The 17,141-nt window shown below is 54.0% G+C and overlaps 1 protein-coding gene across 1 annotated transcript in view; it reads right to left on the reverse strand.

Annotated features, from left to right (window-relative positions):
* Cacna1i (calcium voltage-gated channel subunit alpha1 I) overlaps positions 1-17,141 on the reverse strand; it is a 75,497-nt gene that overhangs the window by 22,905 nt on the left and 35,451 nt on the right. Inside the window, exons 6-18 of the mRNA XM_008851217.2 lie at positions 16,741-16,833; positions 14,750-15,062; positions 11,967-12,382; positions 5,497-5,648; positions 4,395-4,580; positions 3,984-4,101; positions 3,719-3,874; positions 3,268-3,361; positions 2,555-2,757; positions 1,502-1,975; positions 1,129-1,229; positions 438-561; positions 93-161 (exon numbers count right to left, since the gene is read on the reverse strand). Of these exons, the coding sequence (XP_008849439.1) occupies positions 93-161; positions 438-561; positions 1,129-1,229; positions 1,502-1,975; positions 2,555-2,757; positions 3,268-3,361; positions 3,719-3,874; positions 3,984-4,101; positions 4,395-4,580; positions 5,497-5,648; positions 11,967-12,382; positions 14,750-15,062; positions 16,741-16,833 (2,499 nt within the window). The remainder of the gene's footprint in view (positions 1-92; positions 162-437; positions 562-1,128; positions 1,230-1,501; positions 1,976-2,554; positions 2,758-3,267; positions 3,362-3,718; positions 3,875-3,983; positions 4,102-4,394; positions 4,581-5,496; positions 5,649-11,966; positions 12,383-14,749; positions 15,063-16,740; positions 16,834-17,141) is intronic.

Below are 17,141 nucleotides of genomic sequence, written 5' to 3' on the forward strand. Positions count from 1 at the left end.
GAACTAGGCTAGTGACAAATGGAGGGAAGGTGGGGCCTGGGCCAGGGACCCCAGGTCAAGGTGAGAAGGATCCTGATGAAGCCAGAAACAACCTTAAGTGTCATCTCGCCCACGAAGATGGCTGTGAAGATGTAGTTGGACACCGTGAGGAAGATGCGTTCCTAAAAGAGGAGAGACCATGGGTCCAAGGGCTCTCACAACTACCCAGATGCCTAGTCAGCCTTTGAGTCAACCAGGCAGCCACGAAAAGCCACTATTTCTCTGATCTAGATAGCCTTCCCCTCCCACGGGCAAGATCCCTGCCTCTCTCTGCCTGCTGGGTATCTGGCTTGGCTGAGCTCTCATTGGGTCCTGCACACTGTCCATGGCTGTCCCTGGTGCTCTGGCCCTCCTCCTGGCCCTCCTGCCCCCCCCCAAGGAGGGCTGCAGCCACTCACAGTGCTGCCGGCTTCAATCTGCGGCCGCTCCAGGGCGATGGTGATACAGTTGAGGAAGATGAAGGCCAGGACCACGTAGTCAAAAAGCTTGTGAGCAATGATGGTCTGACACAGGATCCGGAACCTAAGCAGGGGCCAGGACACCCCCAAGGGTATCAGTTTTGCCTCCCTTTCTGATGAGAAGGAAGACAGAGGATGCAGACATACACACATACACACACACACACACACACACACACACACACACACACCAAAATAGCCTAGAGAAAGATTCCTGTCTCCTCCTATAGCCATAAAACAGATGTCAACTTCACATCTGCTCAGGGTCTCCAGCTGGAGCATCCTTCCCTGACCATACACCTACAAATTAAAGTCAATCATCTGCCTCCAACACTCAACACAAAGGTCTCCTCCTTCAGGAAGCCTTCTGGTGTCCCCCTCCCTCTTTCAGCATCCAGGATGCATGTGGATCTGCCTCATACCCAGCATAAGGCTGACCTAAACTCGCCCAGGAAAACCCTGGGGGCAGGGAGAATATGTGGACCTGGAATTTCCCTCCCTTACAGATCCTTCTCTCTCTGGCATACGGGAATGTACTGCTGATGGCCCTGCCCTGGCTTGTAGGAGAGCTCTCCCTTCCAGACATGTCACCAGGGTACCCTAGTCTTCACCACCAGCCACTACTGCTCACTTGTTCTCAGGCGAGAAGAGGTAGACCGACCAGTCCTCACGGACCTCACACCAGTCAGGTTTGTAGACATCGATCATCTTGCGGACTCGGAAACACAGAGTCTGGCAAAGGGAAGGAAGTGGATGGGAAGGCGGGCATCGCGCAGAGGGGCCCATCTTCACCCATTCGGCCATCCAGCAAACTGGGGGCACTGGGTGACCTCTGAACTCTCCCCCACCCAAGGCAGGAAGCAGGGGGGAAGAGGGCAAGGAGCTTCTTTCCCAGGGGCGGGGCGATGTGGGCAGTTCCGGCCCCGCCCTCCCGCCCCACACAGATTCGGCCACGCCCGTGGCCACGCCCCCACTGCTTGCTTTTCCAGGCACCCCTGACTCACGTAATCGATCTCCTCTTCGTCCTCCCCGCGGTCCCGGCGGTCATCCATCTTGGTGAAGACGTCCTTGGCGATGTTGGGCATCCTGCCATTGCAGTCCTCGTGGCCAGGAGCCGGACCCGCCGCCTTCCAGCTGGCCCGAGAGTGGGCGCCCATCACTGGCACCAACTCCGCAAGGTCCACCGAGTCCCTGGTGTCCAGGGACAGAGTCCGGCGGTGGTGGCGGTGACGATGCGCCATATGGGGTCCATGGTGCGCGTGGTGGGCGTGCGGGGCGTGCAGGGGCGCGGCACGTGGCGGGCCCTCGTCCCAGGTGCCCTCGCAGGCCCTGCCGCCGCTGCCACCGCGCTCCCCGGAGAGCAGGGACTCGTGCTCTGCAGAGGGAGGCTTGTGCTTCAGGCTGTTCCAGCTGGAGCGGCGGCTGGCCCAGGCCCCACTGCGGCCCCACGGCCCATAGTAGGAGCTCCTGGAGCTGGACTGCAGAGAAGCCCAGACTTGGGTCAGCACCCACAGGCAGACCTGGTGGGGTATCGAGGCCTGGTGCCTCCTGCCCGCCCTAGCCAGTGGATGACCGGGGGAGTTCCACCCCCTTCTTCTCTTGAGGAAGGTGAGTAGCAAGTTAGGGTCTGTTAGTAAGTTAGGTGGCAGAGGCCAGATTCAAGTTGTAGGCTGGCTGCCCCACCCCACACATCTCTACCAAGATGAAAACTCAGGTCGCTCCACCAGGTCCCAGGGCTGAGGATTGTACTTCAGTGTTAGAGTGCTTGTCCAGCATGCAGAAGGCCCTGGGTTCAATCCCCAGCACCAGAAAGAAAGAGCAGGAGTGGAGAAACACCAGACCCCATTTTCATTCCTGCTGCCAAGGCCTGCTCTGGCACTGGGCATCCAGAAACCACAAACACTGCTCCTGTCTAGTTGGGGCCAGGCAGTGTGGTAACCTAGCATGGGTACCAGAGTCTAGAGATGAAGTAGCAGGTTCTGTGCCTTGCTCCAGGGTCCCTCAACAGCCCCTACCTTCAGCAGAGAGCATCCATCCTAGCACCCCACAGGACTCACCAGGGAACGCTGATCATAACTCATCCTGCCCAGTGACATGACACTGCTCTTGCGAGAGTCCAGGGCCACCAGCACCTGATCTGGCTGCAGTGAGAGGCGGGGGGCAGTGCCCACGGCACTAGCAGGACCCAGATGTCCACCCAGTGGGAGGCTGGGGTCCAAGTGTCCATTGGGGGTCATGGGGATTGGGCAGAGCTTGGGATCTAGAGATGTAAGATGAAGACAGAACGGACAAAGGGAAGAGCAGAGGATGCCGTAAGACAGATGTAATAGAGATGGAGAGCTTTTCTGGGGAGACATCCTCTACCAGGAAGTCTGCCGGATTGCCCTCCATCTCATGTGCCTCCCTCCGCCTTGCCTGTGGGGCTCTTTACCTGTTCATGAACCCTTGCCTTCTGTTCTTGGGCCTGCCCAGAGCTCGACCCACGAGGGACACCTCATTCCCATCATCACAGGAACTATCCTCCTGAGTTATCAAGGACACTGGACTTGGTTGAAAAAGGCTTGTCCCCAGCTACCTAGTGGTACCAGAGAGGACCAGAACCCAGGCCACATCCTGAGGCCCTGTGGCAATAGCCAAGAGGCCCCACTGAGGGAAGGAAGCAGGTGGGCTTTCAAGAGGAATCTACAAATGTCTTACAGTTTCTGAGACCAAGCATCTCTTTCAGTTATGATGATAAAAAGCAGACAATTGTCATTTTCAGCCTGTTTACCTCCACTGCTGTCCAGACCCTCCGGGAGCTTGTCAAATTCCTCCATGTTGGATGAACTCTGGTCTTCGTCGGAGTAGGAGCGATTAGCATCACCCTGGGAGATGAACTCACATTGGAACACAGGTCAGCTAGCCCTTTCCTTCCCCACCCTTGAAGGCTTTCAATGGGTGTTTCCACTCCCATTTTACAGATGGAGGAAGCAAGGTCTGGAACCTTGGGGGCTTTAGAAACTGAGATGGAGAGGCCATGTCCATCAGATCTAGGGGAGAGACAGAGGTTCAGGATGCAGCCTTTATTTGCCTGCTTCCAGAGATGGGAAGCGCACCACTCAGTGGCAACTCTCCTTTGGGGAAATGTTAAAAATTTAGTATAGCTAAAATTTTGACCAGTACTCTTCCCCCATCCAGGCTCCCTCTCCCCTGCCCAGTGACCTCCCCAGGGCTATAGTCACCTCTGCCTGGAAGCCCTCCACCAAAATGGCTACCAGCAAGTTGAAGAGAACATAGTTGCCAAAGGTCATGAGAGCAACAAAGTAGAGGGAGGCCCAGGGGGAAGTGGAGGCCATGCCATTGTAGAGGACAACATTCCAGTCTTCCTGAGTGAGAATCTGTTGAGAGCAATCCAAGTCAGCCCTAGGGTCCTCCCAAGACCAGCCTCAGCCCCTCACAGACCTGCTGTCCAGATGATTTCCCCTGAAACTCATGGCTGTCACTCACCTGGAACACAGTAACAATGGCCCATAGCAAGGAGTCGAAGTTCTTCCTGTCTGGGACTGTGTCTCCAGTGTCCGTCCGGAGGCTGAATTTGCAGCCGAAGATATGCATCCCGAGGATGCTGGGGGGCGGGACGGGGGAAATGGAGGTGGCTCAAGGGACTCAGCACACGGTGCTTTCTGCTACTCCCAAGACCACCCAGTACCAAGATAGAGGGCAGCCTCAGGTCCATGTTACAGAGGGGACCATCAAGGCTCAGAGGAAAGATCTGCCTGGAGCCATTAGGGTTGAATGATAGCACCGGGATTCATACCCAGATCCTGGGAGCTTTGCTCCAAGGATCTTCCACCAGCCACAATGTCCCCAGCTCCTACCCACAGCTTGAAGCTTCAGTTCCAGGTGGGCGGGGCTCACCTGAAGATGAAGATGAAGAGCATGAGCAGCATGCAGAAGGTGGCCACGTTGTCCATGGTCTTCATGAGCACCACGAGCTGGCGCCGTAGCGCCGGCATGAAGCGCACCAGCTTCAGCACCCTCAACAACCGAAAGGTGCGCAGCACCGACAGGCCGCCATCCGCCTGCCCCACAATCTCCCAGATGCTGCAGCCAGTGTGGGAGAGGCAGGAAGGGTTAGTGGGAGGCCAAGGTGACAGGAAGACAGAAGAGGAAGCAAGGACAGGGAGGATGGAGAAGCATCAGTCATCTGTATCCAGTCATCTAACATTAACGTTGACAGCTACTCCACAGCACCTCCTAAATCAGGGCTTCTTAGCTAGGAGCCCATGGGCCACACATTAAGAAGGCTGAAGCTAGGGCTGGCAAGATGGCTCAGGAGGTAAAGGTGATTGCCATCAAACCTGATGACCTGAGTTTGATCCTTGGGCCCCACATGGTGGAAGGAGAAAAGTGATTCCTAAAAGTTGTCTTCTGGCCTTCACACATCTGCGAATGCATGCGCGGGCACACACACACACACACACACACACACACACACACACAACACAACACACCCTAAAAAGAAGAGGAGGAGGAAGAGGAGGAGAAGGAGGAAGGGGAAGAGGAGGCGGGGGGAAGGAGGAGAAAGAGTGGAGGAGGAAGATAAAACAACAACCAGCTTTGGTCAAGGCTACCAAGTCCATGATTGTCACTGTCCTGTTTTTGAGGTTGCAAGCTTCTTTTGATTAAAAAGGTAAACAGCAAACCAGAGAATCCACAGTACCCATGACTTCATGGGTAATCAAAACAGCTGATATCTTCAGGTTGCATAATGACTGCTGCAGCTGCTTCCCCACGTCCCCTCTTTGGAATGACAGTGGCCCCAACTGGCTGCTACCTCTTGCTCTTTAACACATTCATCCAGAGGCATTCATTGCTAAATCATCTGTTTTTTCAATATTTGAATAACCTATGTCAGTGTGATGGTTTCCTTCATTATTTATTATTCAGGAGCTTTATGTGATGGCAGGGGTTAGGGCTCTCCCTCCCTGTACTCCTCAGCTGCAGGGCCTCAGTGTACCTGATGATGACGATGATGCTGTCGAAGATGTTATAGGGATTTCGCAGGTAGTCGAAGAGCCCGAAGGCAGCCAGCTTCAGGATCATCTCCAGGGCAAACATGCTGGTGAAGACCACGTTACAGATCTCCAGGATGTTGGTCAGCTCCTCGGGCTGTGGGATGTTGGCAGAGGAGGGGGGCCTGTGACCCTGGTGGGTTCCTGTCCTTGGTAGAGCTCAACCACCCACCCTGCACTACAGTCTGGAAACCTCTCAACTGTGTCACCCTCAGATCCTGAGAGGCCCTCTAGATGGGGGAGGGATAGTCCAGAAGTGGTACTGGCATTTTACTGCCCATGTAACAGTTCAGTTTCTCATACACTGCCAGAGAAGAGAGGGCAGAGACAGGGCACCTGCTGCATGCCAGGCACAGCCTTATATACAGGATGCCACCAATGAGGTCAAGGGAACTGCCAGCTGGTGACACCAGCCCCCATTCTCCAGTCACAAACCTCCCTCTGCTGTTCCCTCAGGGATTTTAGCAACAGGCAGCAACCTACAAATAGAATCTTTGAGGACCTTGTTTTTGAACAGACCTGGCCCCCTGCCTCTGAGCCTCCCTTCCCTTATCTATAAGCAGAGTGTGAAGTGCTGGCTTTCATGCACTCCAAACCATTGGTTCAGAGGAATACAAGGAGGCTCTGGTTCCTGCTCTCTCCTCCACAGCCCTCTGGGTTGGGCTCAGGGAGCCACTGGTGGCCCCACTGAATCCTGGAAAAGGAAAGGCCACTTGTTGCACCCTCACCGTGCACCCCATTGCCGAACCTCACAGCCTGCTAGGCTACCACTGCCTTTTCCATTTGATAGGTGAGGAAACTGAGGCCTGAGCCCGCCCCTTCACTCACTCATTCTTTCACTCCTGAATACATCCCATAGGTCTCCTGATACAGCGACATGCTGCCATGTGCTGAGCCTGTGCTCCTGCAAGGGGAGTGCCAACGATCAGTGGCAGAGCCCCACAAATCACCCTAAAACAAAGCAAGCCAGCACCCAAGAACACCAGAGAAGCTGAGAGTGGTTAGGGGAACAGTGTCAGGGAGCTGGGCGGATTCCTGAAGAAAGCAATGTCTCAGCAGAAACCTAAAGACGACAGCTGGAGATGGGAGCGTGGCCAAGCTCCTAGCCAGAGCAGGGGTTGGGAGGGAGCAGAGTGACAGAGCGGCAGGCCAGCTCTCACCTGTCAGCATCCTAACTCCCAGCCCAGCCCTTCCACTGAGCAACAATGAACCCCAGGGATCTGACTTTGATTCCATGTGGCTTAAAAGAAGAAGAAAAAAAAATTACCCAGCCACCAGCTTCCCGCCTAGTGCCTGGGAAATCTAATAAAACTGCCAGTTCCTCTCAAGCCCAGATAAAAGGCGAAGGGCCCATTTCCATCTGTAATTACATTTGACTCACAAAATGCTCCCACAAGGAGAGCGGGACCCTGAGAGGGGCATCAGCAGACGGGACTCAGATGCTGATCAGCCCACCCAAACCACGTCTGCAGAGATGAGAAGGGTAGCCACTGACAGTCCATGATGACCATCCACCAGCTCTTGGCTGCACAAGCTGTGCACACGTTCCCTGCATCCGTGCTGGATCCACTGCTCTCTAGAAAGGTCACTAGCTTGCTTCCCTCCTCCCCCGCAACAGCTGTTTTTCCAGGCAACGCACACCTGTTAATCTTTCTCCAATGGACCATCCATCATTCCCAAGAGCATTTTTCTGGGAGAGAGACAGGCTGGAGAGAGGCAGACAGATGAATATAGACACGACAAGTGGGAGGCCAAGCGGAGGATGGAAGGGACGGGGCAGAGATGCACAAAGGAGCGGAGATGTGGGAGCAGGATGGGTGGACAGAGAGATAAGGACATGGGGAGCAAAAGGCAGAGGCAGAAGCCATGATACAGAGAGATAAAGAATGACCTTACAGACTAGAGATATAGCTCAATTGGTAGAGCGTTTGCCTAGCATGCACAATACCCTGGGTTCGAGCCCCAGCACATTAACCAGGTGTGGTATGGTGGTTCACACCTATAATCCTGGCACTCTGGAGATTGGAGAAAGGATGATCCAAAGTTCAAGGTCATCCTTGGCTATACAGTGAATTCAAGGCCAGCCTGGGCTACATAAGACCCTGACTCAAAAAGAATCTTTTTTTTTTTTTTAAAGACCTGAGACGACGACACAATAACATGCAGTCAGAGACACTCCAGAAAGTAAGAGACACAGAAAAAGGATAAATGGACAGCAGGGGAGCTGCTGGAGATGGCCAACACCTGCCCAGTGAAAGAGCAGGTAATGAGGACACGTCAGAAAATGCTAAGGTAATGCAGAAGGCAAAGGGGGATGGGATCATCCCTGCCTGATGCTAGGCTTGGTGGCTCCAGGATGCCCACCCTCTAGCCAACTCTGCAGGGGTGGATGAAAGGGACGTGCAGAGGGTCTTGGTCCAGGTGCCCCTGAACCCCAGCCTAGCCTCATGGTGACTGTGGCAGCTCCTGTTGCTAAGTTCTTCCCAGGGGCCAGAGGAAGTGCTTTCCTTGCTTTACCAGTTCAAACTTCAGTCAACCCTACACTGATTTTACAGCTGGGAAACCGATGGCTCAGAGAGGAGAAGTGACTGCCCAGGGTCATGGCCAGGCCAAGATGGAGAAGCTCTAGAACCATGTCTTCCTCCTCAGGCTCCACCTCCTGTGAACCAGGTACCATTACCTGCTCACAATTTGAAAGAATACATATCACTCCTCTCCTCTGTTTACAAGCCTTCTGTGCCCACCATTGCCCTAAGGATAAAACTGACCTTGAGGCCCTTAGTAGATAAGCAACTGTCCTGCCCCCTGGGCTGTCCACCCTACCCTTGTCATACATCCTTCTTGAGGACTTTGGCTCTTCCCCTGGTCTCTGTAACTCTGCCTCTCATTGATGAACTCATGGTTATCCTTATCCACAGTGCCATCATCTCCAGGAAGCCCTCCCTGCCTATCACCCATGTTGGTACCTCTCTACCCTGGGCCCTCCCAGAGTTGGAATGTCAGCCACTAACCTACCCCATGTTCTTCTTCCCAGAGCTACCCTAGACCTGGGTTGGAAGTGATTTGACAGGAGCTGCAGAAGGGAAAGTAAAGTGGGCCTTGACCCATCCACAGATTGGGGAGACCTTGGATGCAGTCCCCTGGGAGCTAGGACCAATGGTCATATACCCTAGGTTGAATCGGCTTTAACCCGGGGAGGCTCCCTGCCTGTTACCCCTTCCATCCAAGCCTCTGCTTTTCGTGCTCCACTTGGTCCAGCTCTGAGACGAGGTGAATTTGCAGGGTTCAGTTTGAGAGGAGTCATGGGTCTCATCAGGGGTGTGCCAAGAGAGGAGAGACTGAGGCAGAGATGCTCTGTGAACAGTATTTTCCTGACCCGTATCCTACCTCTGTTGTGATCATCCATAGCTGCCCTCTGCATCTTGGAGCTAACTCTGCCAGGGCACCTGAGCAGCCATGTCACCTTGCTGAGCCTCAGTTTCTCCATCTGCCTCTATCTGCTCAGTGTGGATGAAACACCCACCCTGCTTACCCTCAAGGCTTCTGTGAGCCTGGCAGCCAAGTTGACCTGACCTCCTCTGGTCACACAGTGCAGCCAGAGACTATCCAGGGGGGTATAACATGATAAGCTTCCTGGGAATTTGTCTTTACCAATGCTGGGAATTTAACTCAGGGCCCTGAACATTCTAGGCAAGTGCCCTAGTATTAAGACACACCCCTGCCTTGGCAAGGGGCTGGGGGAGACTTGAACGTCATTTCTATCTTCAGGAGACACATGCAGATCCTTGCCTGGTTAACATCCCTTCAACTGTCATCTCCTCCTGGGCCAGTCCCCTGGACAAGTAAGCTGTTCTTGGTGACGGCCCTTCATTATTTCAGCAGCAGTAGCCTTGGTAAAGACCATGAACATCTGTACTGAGCTCCCTATAACCAGGGAGGCTGGGGTGACAAGCCAGGACCTTGCCACCTGTGCCCTGCAGCGGTGCACAGAGCATCCAGTGGGCCTGGACGGGGTGCAGGGCCAGCAGAAGCAGAAGAACCTGTGGCACTCTCCCCTTTCTCCCTGTGTACCATCTGCGGCCCTGGGCCATCTCTAGCCTGGGTGCCACCTCAGTGGGGGCTGCTCAAAATAGACCTGGGGGCGGATCGGTTCCCACAGAGAGATGTCTGAGAGCCCAGGGGGAAGAGCAAAAATACCAGCAGGCCCTGCACAGAGCTCAGCTGAACAATGGCTGCCACTCGGAGCAGCTTTAAAAAGAACAGTTTAAAAACGCTTCCTCCTCCTCACTTCTTCTTTAATTAATTTTTGAGGCTCCAGACAGTAGATGGTAAACTCACCCAGGCTAGTGGCAGAAGGCTCAAACAAAAGACCTGCTAATAATGATGGAGTCCTGTGCACCTACTAGGCACCAGAATCCACACATCCGCCCCTCCCAGCCACCTTGGGGTGGGGATTGTGTGGGAGGTCCACTGGGTCATCTGCAGATAGAGATACCAGCTAGGTTGGCACAGTGACTCATCAAGAGTCACCCAGCCCATCAACAGCAGAACCAGAGTGAGAAGTGTGGCCTCTAACCAGTGGCCTTCAAAATGTGAGAACGGGAAGCAATGGCACCTGTTTAGAAGACTTTTGTTAGGGCTCAGAGGCACAAGACTCTCTCTAGGCCCGGTGCTTAGTAGGTGCCCAGGAAGAGGTAACCCTAAGAAGGAGACAGCACTCAGTCAAGGCAGCAGGTCAAGGGATCAGGGTAGACCCTACAATTGACAGGGGCCTCATCCAACCAGGTACAGAGATACTCCAATTGGGAGACAACTTCAGCACCAGGTGACTTCTACTGTCCCAGTGGAAAAGGCTTCAGCAGGTTCTGGGTTAGAAAGCTTGTTCAAGGGGCCTGGCAAGATGGTTCAGTGGGTGGAGGTGCTTGCTGCCAAGCCTAATGACCTGAGTGTTTGATACCCAGTACGTACATGGTGGAAAACACCAACTTCTGCAAGTTGTCCTCTGACTTCCACATATGTACACATACAACAAATAAATGTTCAAAAAAAATTTAAATAAAAAAACAAAAGAAAGCTTGCTCAAGTCGGATGTGGCAGGATCAAGAGGAATAGGCCAGAATAAGCCAGAGAAGAGCCTGAGCAGTCTCAGGCAGAGACCTGAAGTCAAGCTGGAAGGCAGAGAAGAGTTGCCCTGGCTGTGGTGTCTCAGAGTGGGTGTGAGAAGACAGGGATCAGCAGTCTATGGCCATACCACCCTGAACGCACCCAATCTCATCTGATCTCAGAAGCTAAGCAGGGTCTGGCCTGGTTAGTATTTGGATGGGAAACAGGGACCAGCAGGGTTCAGGCAAACTCCCCTGTGAGAAACCTTCCTGATTTGTAGCATCTGCCAATTTCCATGGTGTAAATACTTTCACCGTGGCCAATTTCAAACAACTGACTGTTTAACAACTTCAAAATTCCCAAGCATGACACTATCGGCTCTTACCACCTGGTTTCAGCAAGCTAGCAACAGTCCCCAGCCCCTGCACAGCAAGGTTTAGACACCAGAGGCCACTGGATAGCAGCTGTTCCCACAGGGCCTTCCCTAGGCATGCTGACCCTCCGTAACCTGGCAGGCCAGGACCTCAAGGCAAGGGGGTCTGGGCTGCTCCTCCTACCAGCTTTACCCTACAGAGAGATCCCACCCATCAGGCCTCCCCAGAGATCTTTTTAATTAAGTCAGAATGGCTGACAAACCAGCAGTACCAACCGAGTGTTGGTGGCAGCCCCAGGGGCCACATTTAGCTAAATTGAATGAAGCCTGTGCTTAGCAAGCTAATGAGCAGAGAAATGAAGACCGTGCCCCCCTCCAGGCACATGGGAAGGTCTCGTAGAACGAGGACGACAGCGAGGGGACACATAATCTAAACCCTGCTGGAATGTCAGTCTTGCCGCAGGAGGAGGATTCAAATCCAGCTGCTGGCTAGCTGTGGGACCCTGGGTCAGTGGCCCTTTTTTGAGCCCAGCATGCTCACTAGGCTGAGGAGCAGGCTAAGGAAGCCAGTCCCGACCCCCGAAAGACAGATGGACACCAGGAACTAGGAAATGGAGCCAGGACTCAGCTCCCAGGCTATCGCCCCAGGGGTAGCCAAAGACTTTGCCAAGTCCTGTGCTGTCAAGTCTCACTCATCCACTCAGCCATTCATTCTGCAGACACCCAAAGTAGCTGCACCTTGAATATGGCCCTGGACCAGGCCCTGAAGCCACACGAATGGATCAGACCCCCACTCCAGTCAGGGGCAGGGAGACAGATGTGGGGATGGTCTCAGCCTGTCCTGGATGTCCCCCTCCACACCACCCATCCTGAGCCCAGCACCCTGCACTGGACTGCTTCTCCACACCCGCCTGGCCCAAGCCCCAAACCAAAACTGGCCTGTTCATGGTGTTCGATACCCATGCTGACAGTGTTGACCAGGATGGCCATCATGATTCCCCTGTTGAAATACTTGCTGTCCACAATGCCCCGTAGCTTGGCTCGTGTCTCTCTCCATACATCCCCACACAGGCGGGCTGTCCCATCGGCCTGCTCCTCCTCATCCTCCTTCCCCAGGCCTGAGGAAGCCCCATCCTCACTGCTTCGGGGTCCATCCCCATCGGCCTCAGCCTCTCCCGAGCCACCAGAGCCTGAGCCCTCCTGGCCAGAGTCGGTGCTGCCCAGGCCCGAGGGTCGTCTGCCTGCCTTGTGCTGGCACTGTGGGCAGCTGGCAGGGTCAGAAGCCAACATAGCAGAGATAGGCTGTACCCGTGTGTGGGGTGTGGGGTCCAGGGGACTGTGTCGTGGGCACAACTCTGAAAAACAAACAAACAGAGGGCAGTGTCAGTGTCCATGCCAGGCCCCAACCTCCTCCAAGGACACAGAGTCTGCCTAGAAGAAGCTGATCCTACCTGGGGGAGCCTGGAGCTTCCTGGGGACACGACCTCCCATCTCTGGGCTGTGTCTGTTCCTGTGCAGAAGCAGGGACAGGCACATCTACCTGACAAACTACAGGAGGATTATCTTCATTGGTACAAGTGATGGGCTCAGCACAGTGCCTGGCACTTCTATGTATGCCAATTGTTGGTCACTTCTGAACTTGGCCCTAAGTCAATAAACTTTCCCAAACGCAGTTCTGAGGGTCTAGGAACTAAATGTCATTGATTAAATGTAAAGGTCTGTGTGGAAAGTGGACACTCCTCAGGAGAAGCCACAGTGGCCTCGCTTCCTCGGCTTGTCCACCAGTGTGGAGGTTTGGTTCCCAGGGAGAAGGCATAGCCCCAGATAGTGGCAGGCCCTTGCTCTGGACTTCCTTCCGTACCAGTGAGAGTCAGGCTGGAGGGAAGTGGGGGCCGCTGACTAGGGCTGGGAGTTCAACCCCTGGGCTGGCATTGGATTCAGAGATGTGTCAGGGAGGCCTCTCTCTAGCTGGTTGGGCTTCTTTATGCTTTTCTATATTATCTTAGCATAAACATATTTTGCTTGAGTAAGCAAAAAAAAAAAAAGGTACATTAAAGGGAAACGAAAGCATCTATCTCCACATACTGCCAAGCCCTGCACAAAGCCCTCAGCTCATTGATGCCTCTGTTTGGAGCCAGGGTAGACAACTAAAAGCTTGGGTCATCCTATACCAGCCCATAGAGGGCAGATCATAGCCCTTCGTAGCCCACCTCACTGCTGGACACAAGGAAGGAAGGATACATGGACACCTGGGAGGTGGGGGTAGGTGGGAGCTCCCTAAGACTTCCCCCTACAGAATTCCAGGGTGAGGGTGGCGGGCAGCAGCAAGAAACCCTTCCAATTAAGGGTTTCTTAATTCACACCAACCATCACCATATACCCCAAGAAGGAAAGGGCTAGCCTTGCCTAGACCCCAGTTCTCTTCTCCATGTGCTAGGCTAGCCCACTGGCCACCTGGAACTTCCTCCACAACCGTGCCTAAATAGCTGGTGTCTGAGGATGGTGGGCAGCAGTCCTGAGGGGGAATTTTCCTGCTGGCTTCTCAGATTAAATGGATGAAAGCACTGGGAGCTTGGGGCTCGACAGCCAGGGCCAGAGACAGTGACTGCTGTCATCCACAGCCACATGTTGGTGGGTCCCTTGAAGCACATTCAGCAAGTGGGGATGAGAGAGGCCCTACGGACTTCAGGGTCACACAGGGAACAGCACATGCCATGCTCCATGGAACAGCCCTAAGGCCCGCTAGTTTCTGAACCAGGGGCCCCCTGGTAGCCTGGGTGGACTCCTCTCAAGGGTCAGTGCATTTGTGATGGCGACAGACCACAAAGTCTCGCACCTCTGACACTCACATCACTAAGTCTTATCACTGATACACTGGGCCATCTTAAGTGACTCTCTCATCTCCTTGGACCCTGGTTTACCCATCTGAAAACTGAAGATACTATTACCAGTCTGCTGCCTTCTCAGGACTTCTTCTTGGAAGAAATGAGCTAAGGAATGAGCTCCCCACCACCACTGCCACCAATAGAGTCTCATGTAGCCCAAGCTGGTCTTGAACTTGCTGTGTAGTGGAAAATGACCTTCAACTTCTGATCCTCCTTCTTCCACCTCCTGAGTGCTAAGGTTACAGACGTGAACCACCATGCCAGGTTTATGTAGTGCTGGGGATCAAACCCAGGGCTTCATGTATGCTAGGCAAGCACTCTGCCAACTGAGCTCATTCAGAGCCCAGAGAGAATCCTTCCCAAGCTGTACACCAAACTCACAGAGACAGCTGTGCCATGGCATGCACTACCCTCTATGCCAGGAGCCTGGTGTCATTGCTCTGGTAAGCAAGGGACAGCCACAGGAGCCTGAGTCAGGGGTGACATGGTGGCTGTGAAGAGGGAGGCTAGACTTGGAAGACTGATAGGTCATTCAAGTGCACTTGACTTTCAAGTGTGGGTTCAAGGGGGTGGTACCTGTCTGCCTACACAGATGGGAAGGGAATTCCCCTAGGGAGAGGGCTAGCCCACGCAAACTGAACAGGGGATAGGGAGAGGGCAGGGTGGATGAGACCTGGAGAGTGCTGGTCATAAAGGGGACATGAGAACTTGAAAAGAACACTTGGGACCTGAGTCTGATGGACACCTCTACTGCCCAGCAGGTATAACCTACTTGCAACACTGCCATTCTGAGACCCCAGGCAGTGGCACATGGGCCACAGAGGCAGGGCCACTTACTGCAGTGGCTGGGCTCCTTGGTGTGGGGCCCAGGCTTAGCAGGGGCTTGTGCCCCTGGGCCTGTGGCCTGGCGCCGGCTCTGCAGAGCCTGGTAAAGACCTAGGGCACGGCGCTTGGCCTTTCGTAGGATGTGGCAGACGTATTGGAAGATCTCTTCATAGCAGTCACCCGGCTCAGCGTAACTGGCCACTGTGCTGGAAGACAGGTAGCGTTGGCGCTGCTCTAGCATCAGCCGGTGCTCCCGCTGCTTGGTCTCTGAGAACTGGGTCGCTATGACAACGAGGCACAGGTTGATCATGAAGAAGGAGCCCACCTGTGACCAACGGGAGGAGAAAACAGGAACAGGAATGGAGGGGACAATAGGGCCACAGAGAAGCAAAAATGGAGGTAAAGCCAGCGAGAAGACACAAGGAGAAGAGAGACAGGGAGATGGAGAAAGAGTTAGCAAGAACAGGAGGGGAGGAAGGGACCAGGGAGGGGACGGGCAGAAATGGAGAGAGGGAGGGCAGGGACAGATCAGAGACAGAACAGAGGAAAGAAGACAGAGCAGCCAGAAAGACCGCAAGAAAGAGACAGCCAGGGGTGCAGAGTCAAAGAAAAAGGGTAAGGATGGAAGAGGGGCAGACAGACAGATACACACAGAGACAGAAAGAAGAGTGAACAGAATTGAGGGTATGGGAAATGTAGAGTTGAGGGTAGAAACAGATAGAGGTACAGAGGAAGATGGAAGAACCCAGAGAGACAGAAACACAGACACAAATATGGACAGGAAAAGATCACTGAGTCCTTGCAGGAGAAGACACAGTCTAGGTGACCCCCCAAATCTAACTAGGGTTGCTTCCAAGCCAAGACCCTATCAGGCCTGTGGACCTGGCACTGAGGCCAGGGAGGGAGATCAGAACCCTCAGGTCACAAAGGACCCTGAGTCCTACTCTTGGGCCTGGACTTTAGTCATGTGAGCTTATAGGGCGAAATGGGAACAGGAAGCCCCTTCGGGTCCCAGCTTCTGCTGAGGCAAAAGAGCCCTTCTGCCCTAGGTCAGGCAGCCACCTCTTCTGGCACTTGCTAACCGTAAATGAGCTCCTCTGACCAGACAGGAGGTATGTGGCCTCTAGCCTCCTACATACCACCAACAGGTACCATGTAGGTGGTAACCCCAGTCACTGCTTTTCTCCTCTCCTCTCCCCATTACCATGACCAAGGAGCTGAAGGTGGAGGATGGCTTCCTGGACCAGAAGACTCTGGGAAACAAACTGCTTCTTAGATGAAAAGATGCCCGCAGTCCCCTGCCTCAGTCAAGATATCTCGTCACAGGCATTTCCCAGAGAACTGCCCTTTGCCAGGCTAGTTGGGGGACACAGGAACCAGAGTGCTTAGACCCGACCCTCTCTGTAAGCTCACTCCTGTAAGGCTCCCATTCAACAGACCCCCAGATAGGACCCATCCCCTCTGGACCCCCTGCTTCCCGTCTATAAAGTAGGAGACTGGGGCTTAGCCTACAAGGGCAGATAGACCTTTGTCTCTGTCACCTGGTCACCCCAACAAGGCAGAGCTGCAGAGAGGCAGGAGTTCTGAGACTCCCAGAGAGTTCCACCAGGCTGTCACCATGTCTACTACATGTCTTACCCAGGAACCAGCCCCATATAGTCAGAGCATCTTGTCTTCCCCCAGGAAAATGAAAGTCATGAAAATAATGTATTCCTAGAGATACTGGCAGCGAAAGGCAAGCAAGAGCAATGGGGTAGACGTTAATGCCCAGCAATGAGAAATGAAGTCAAGGGGAAAGATGGATGCTCCCAGCCACAGCCCTGATGAGTTCCGTCAATCACCTGCTAGTTGACTGCATTTAAAAATAACCCTTTCTACTGCCTCCTGATCTGCCAGGCTTTTGTGGCGCTGAAGGCTCCCTTGGGGACTGCAGAAGCCCTTGCCCTTTCCCTCCCTCCCCCTGGCGACAGGGTCCGTGGCCCTGAGCTTGCCCTGACACTTACTATGATGAGCAGGATGAAGTAGATGAAGTTGTAGAAAGAGTGTGCATCCATCACGTAGTACATGATCTCCACCCAGCCTTCGAGAGTGATCACCTGCAGCGGGTACAGGGACAGAAGCAGACCTGAGACGCTAACCCTGGGCTGGCAGACAGCCAGAGAGCCCCAAACAGAGGCCCTACTATGAGCTAGAACTCAAGACACAAGCCTGGATGAGTGCGGGTGAGGGTAGGCAGTGTCCTCCTTCCCAAGGCTCCAGCCCTTGCCCAACAACATACTGTCAGGCAGGAGGGGAGCAGGGACTCTGGTACTTTCTTGCTCCAAGGCTGGGGATGCAAACTAGAGAAGCAAAGAGCCTAGGGCTCAGCTCTGTCTCACTAACTTCTTCAGTATGTGGATGACAG

Source organism: Nannospalax galili, unplaced genomic scaffold (assembly GCF_000622305.1).
Source record: "Nannospalax galili isolate Female #2095 unplaced genomic scaffold, S.galili_v1.0 scaffold445, whole genome shotgun sequence".
NCBI lineage: Eukaryota > Metazoa > Chordata > Mammalia > Rodentia > Spalacidae > Nannospalax > Nannospalax galili.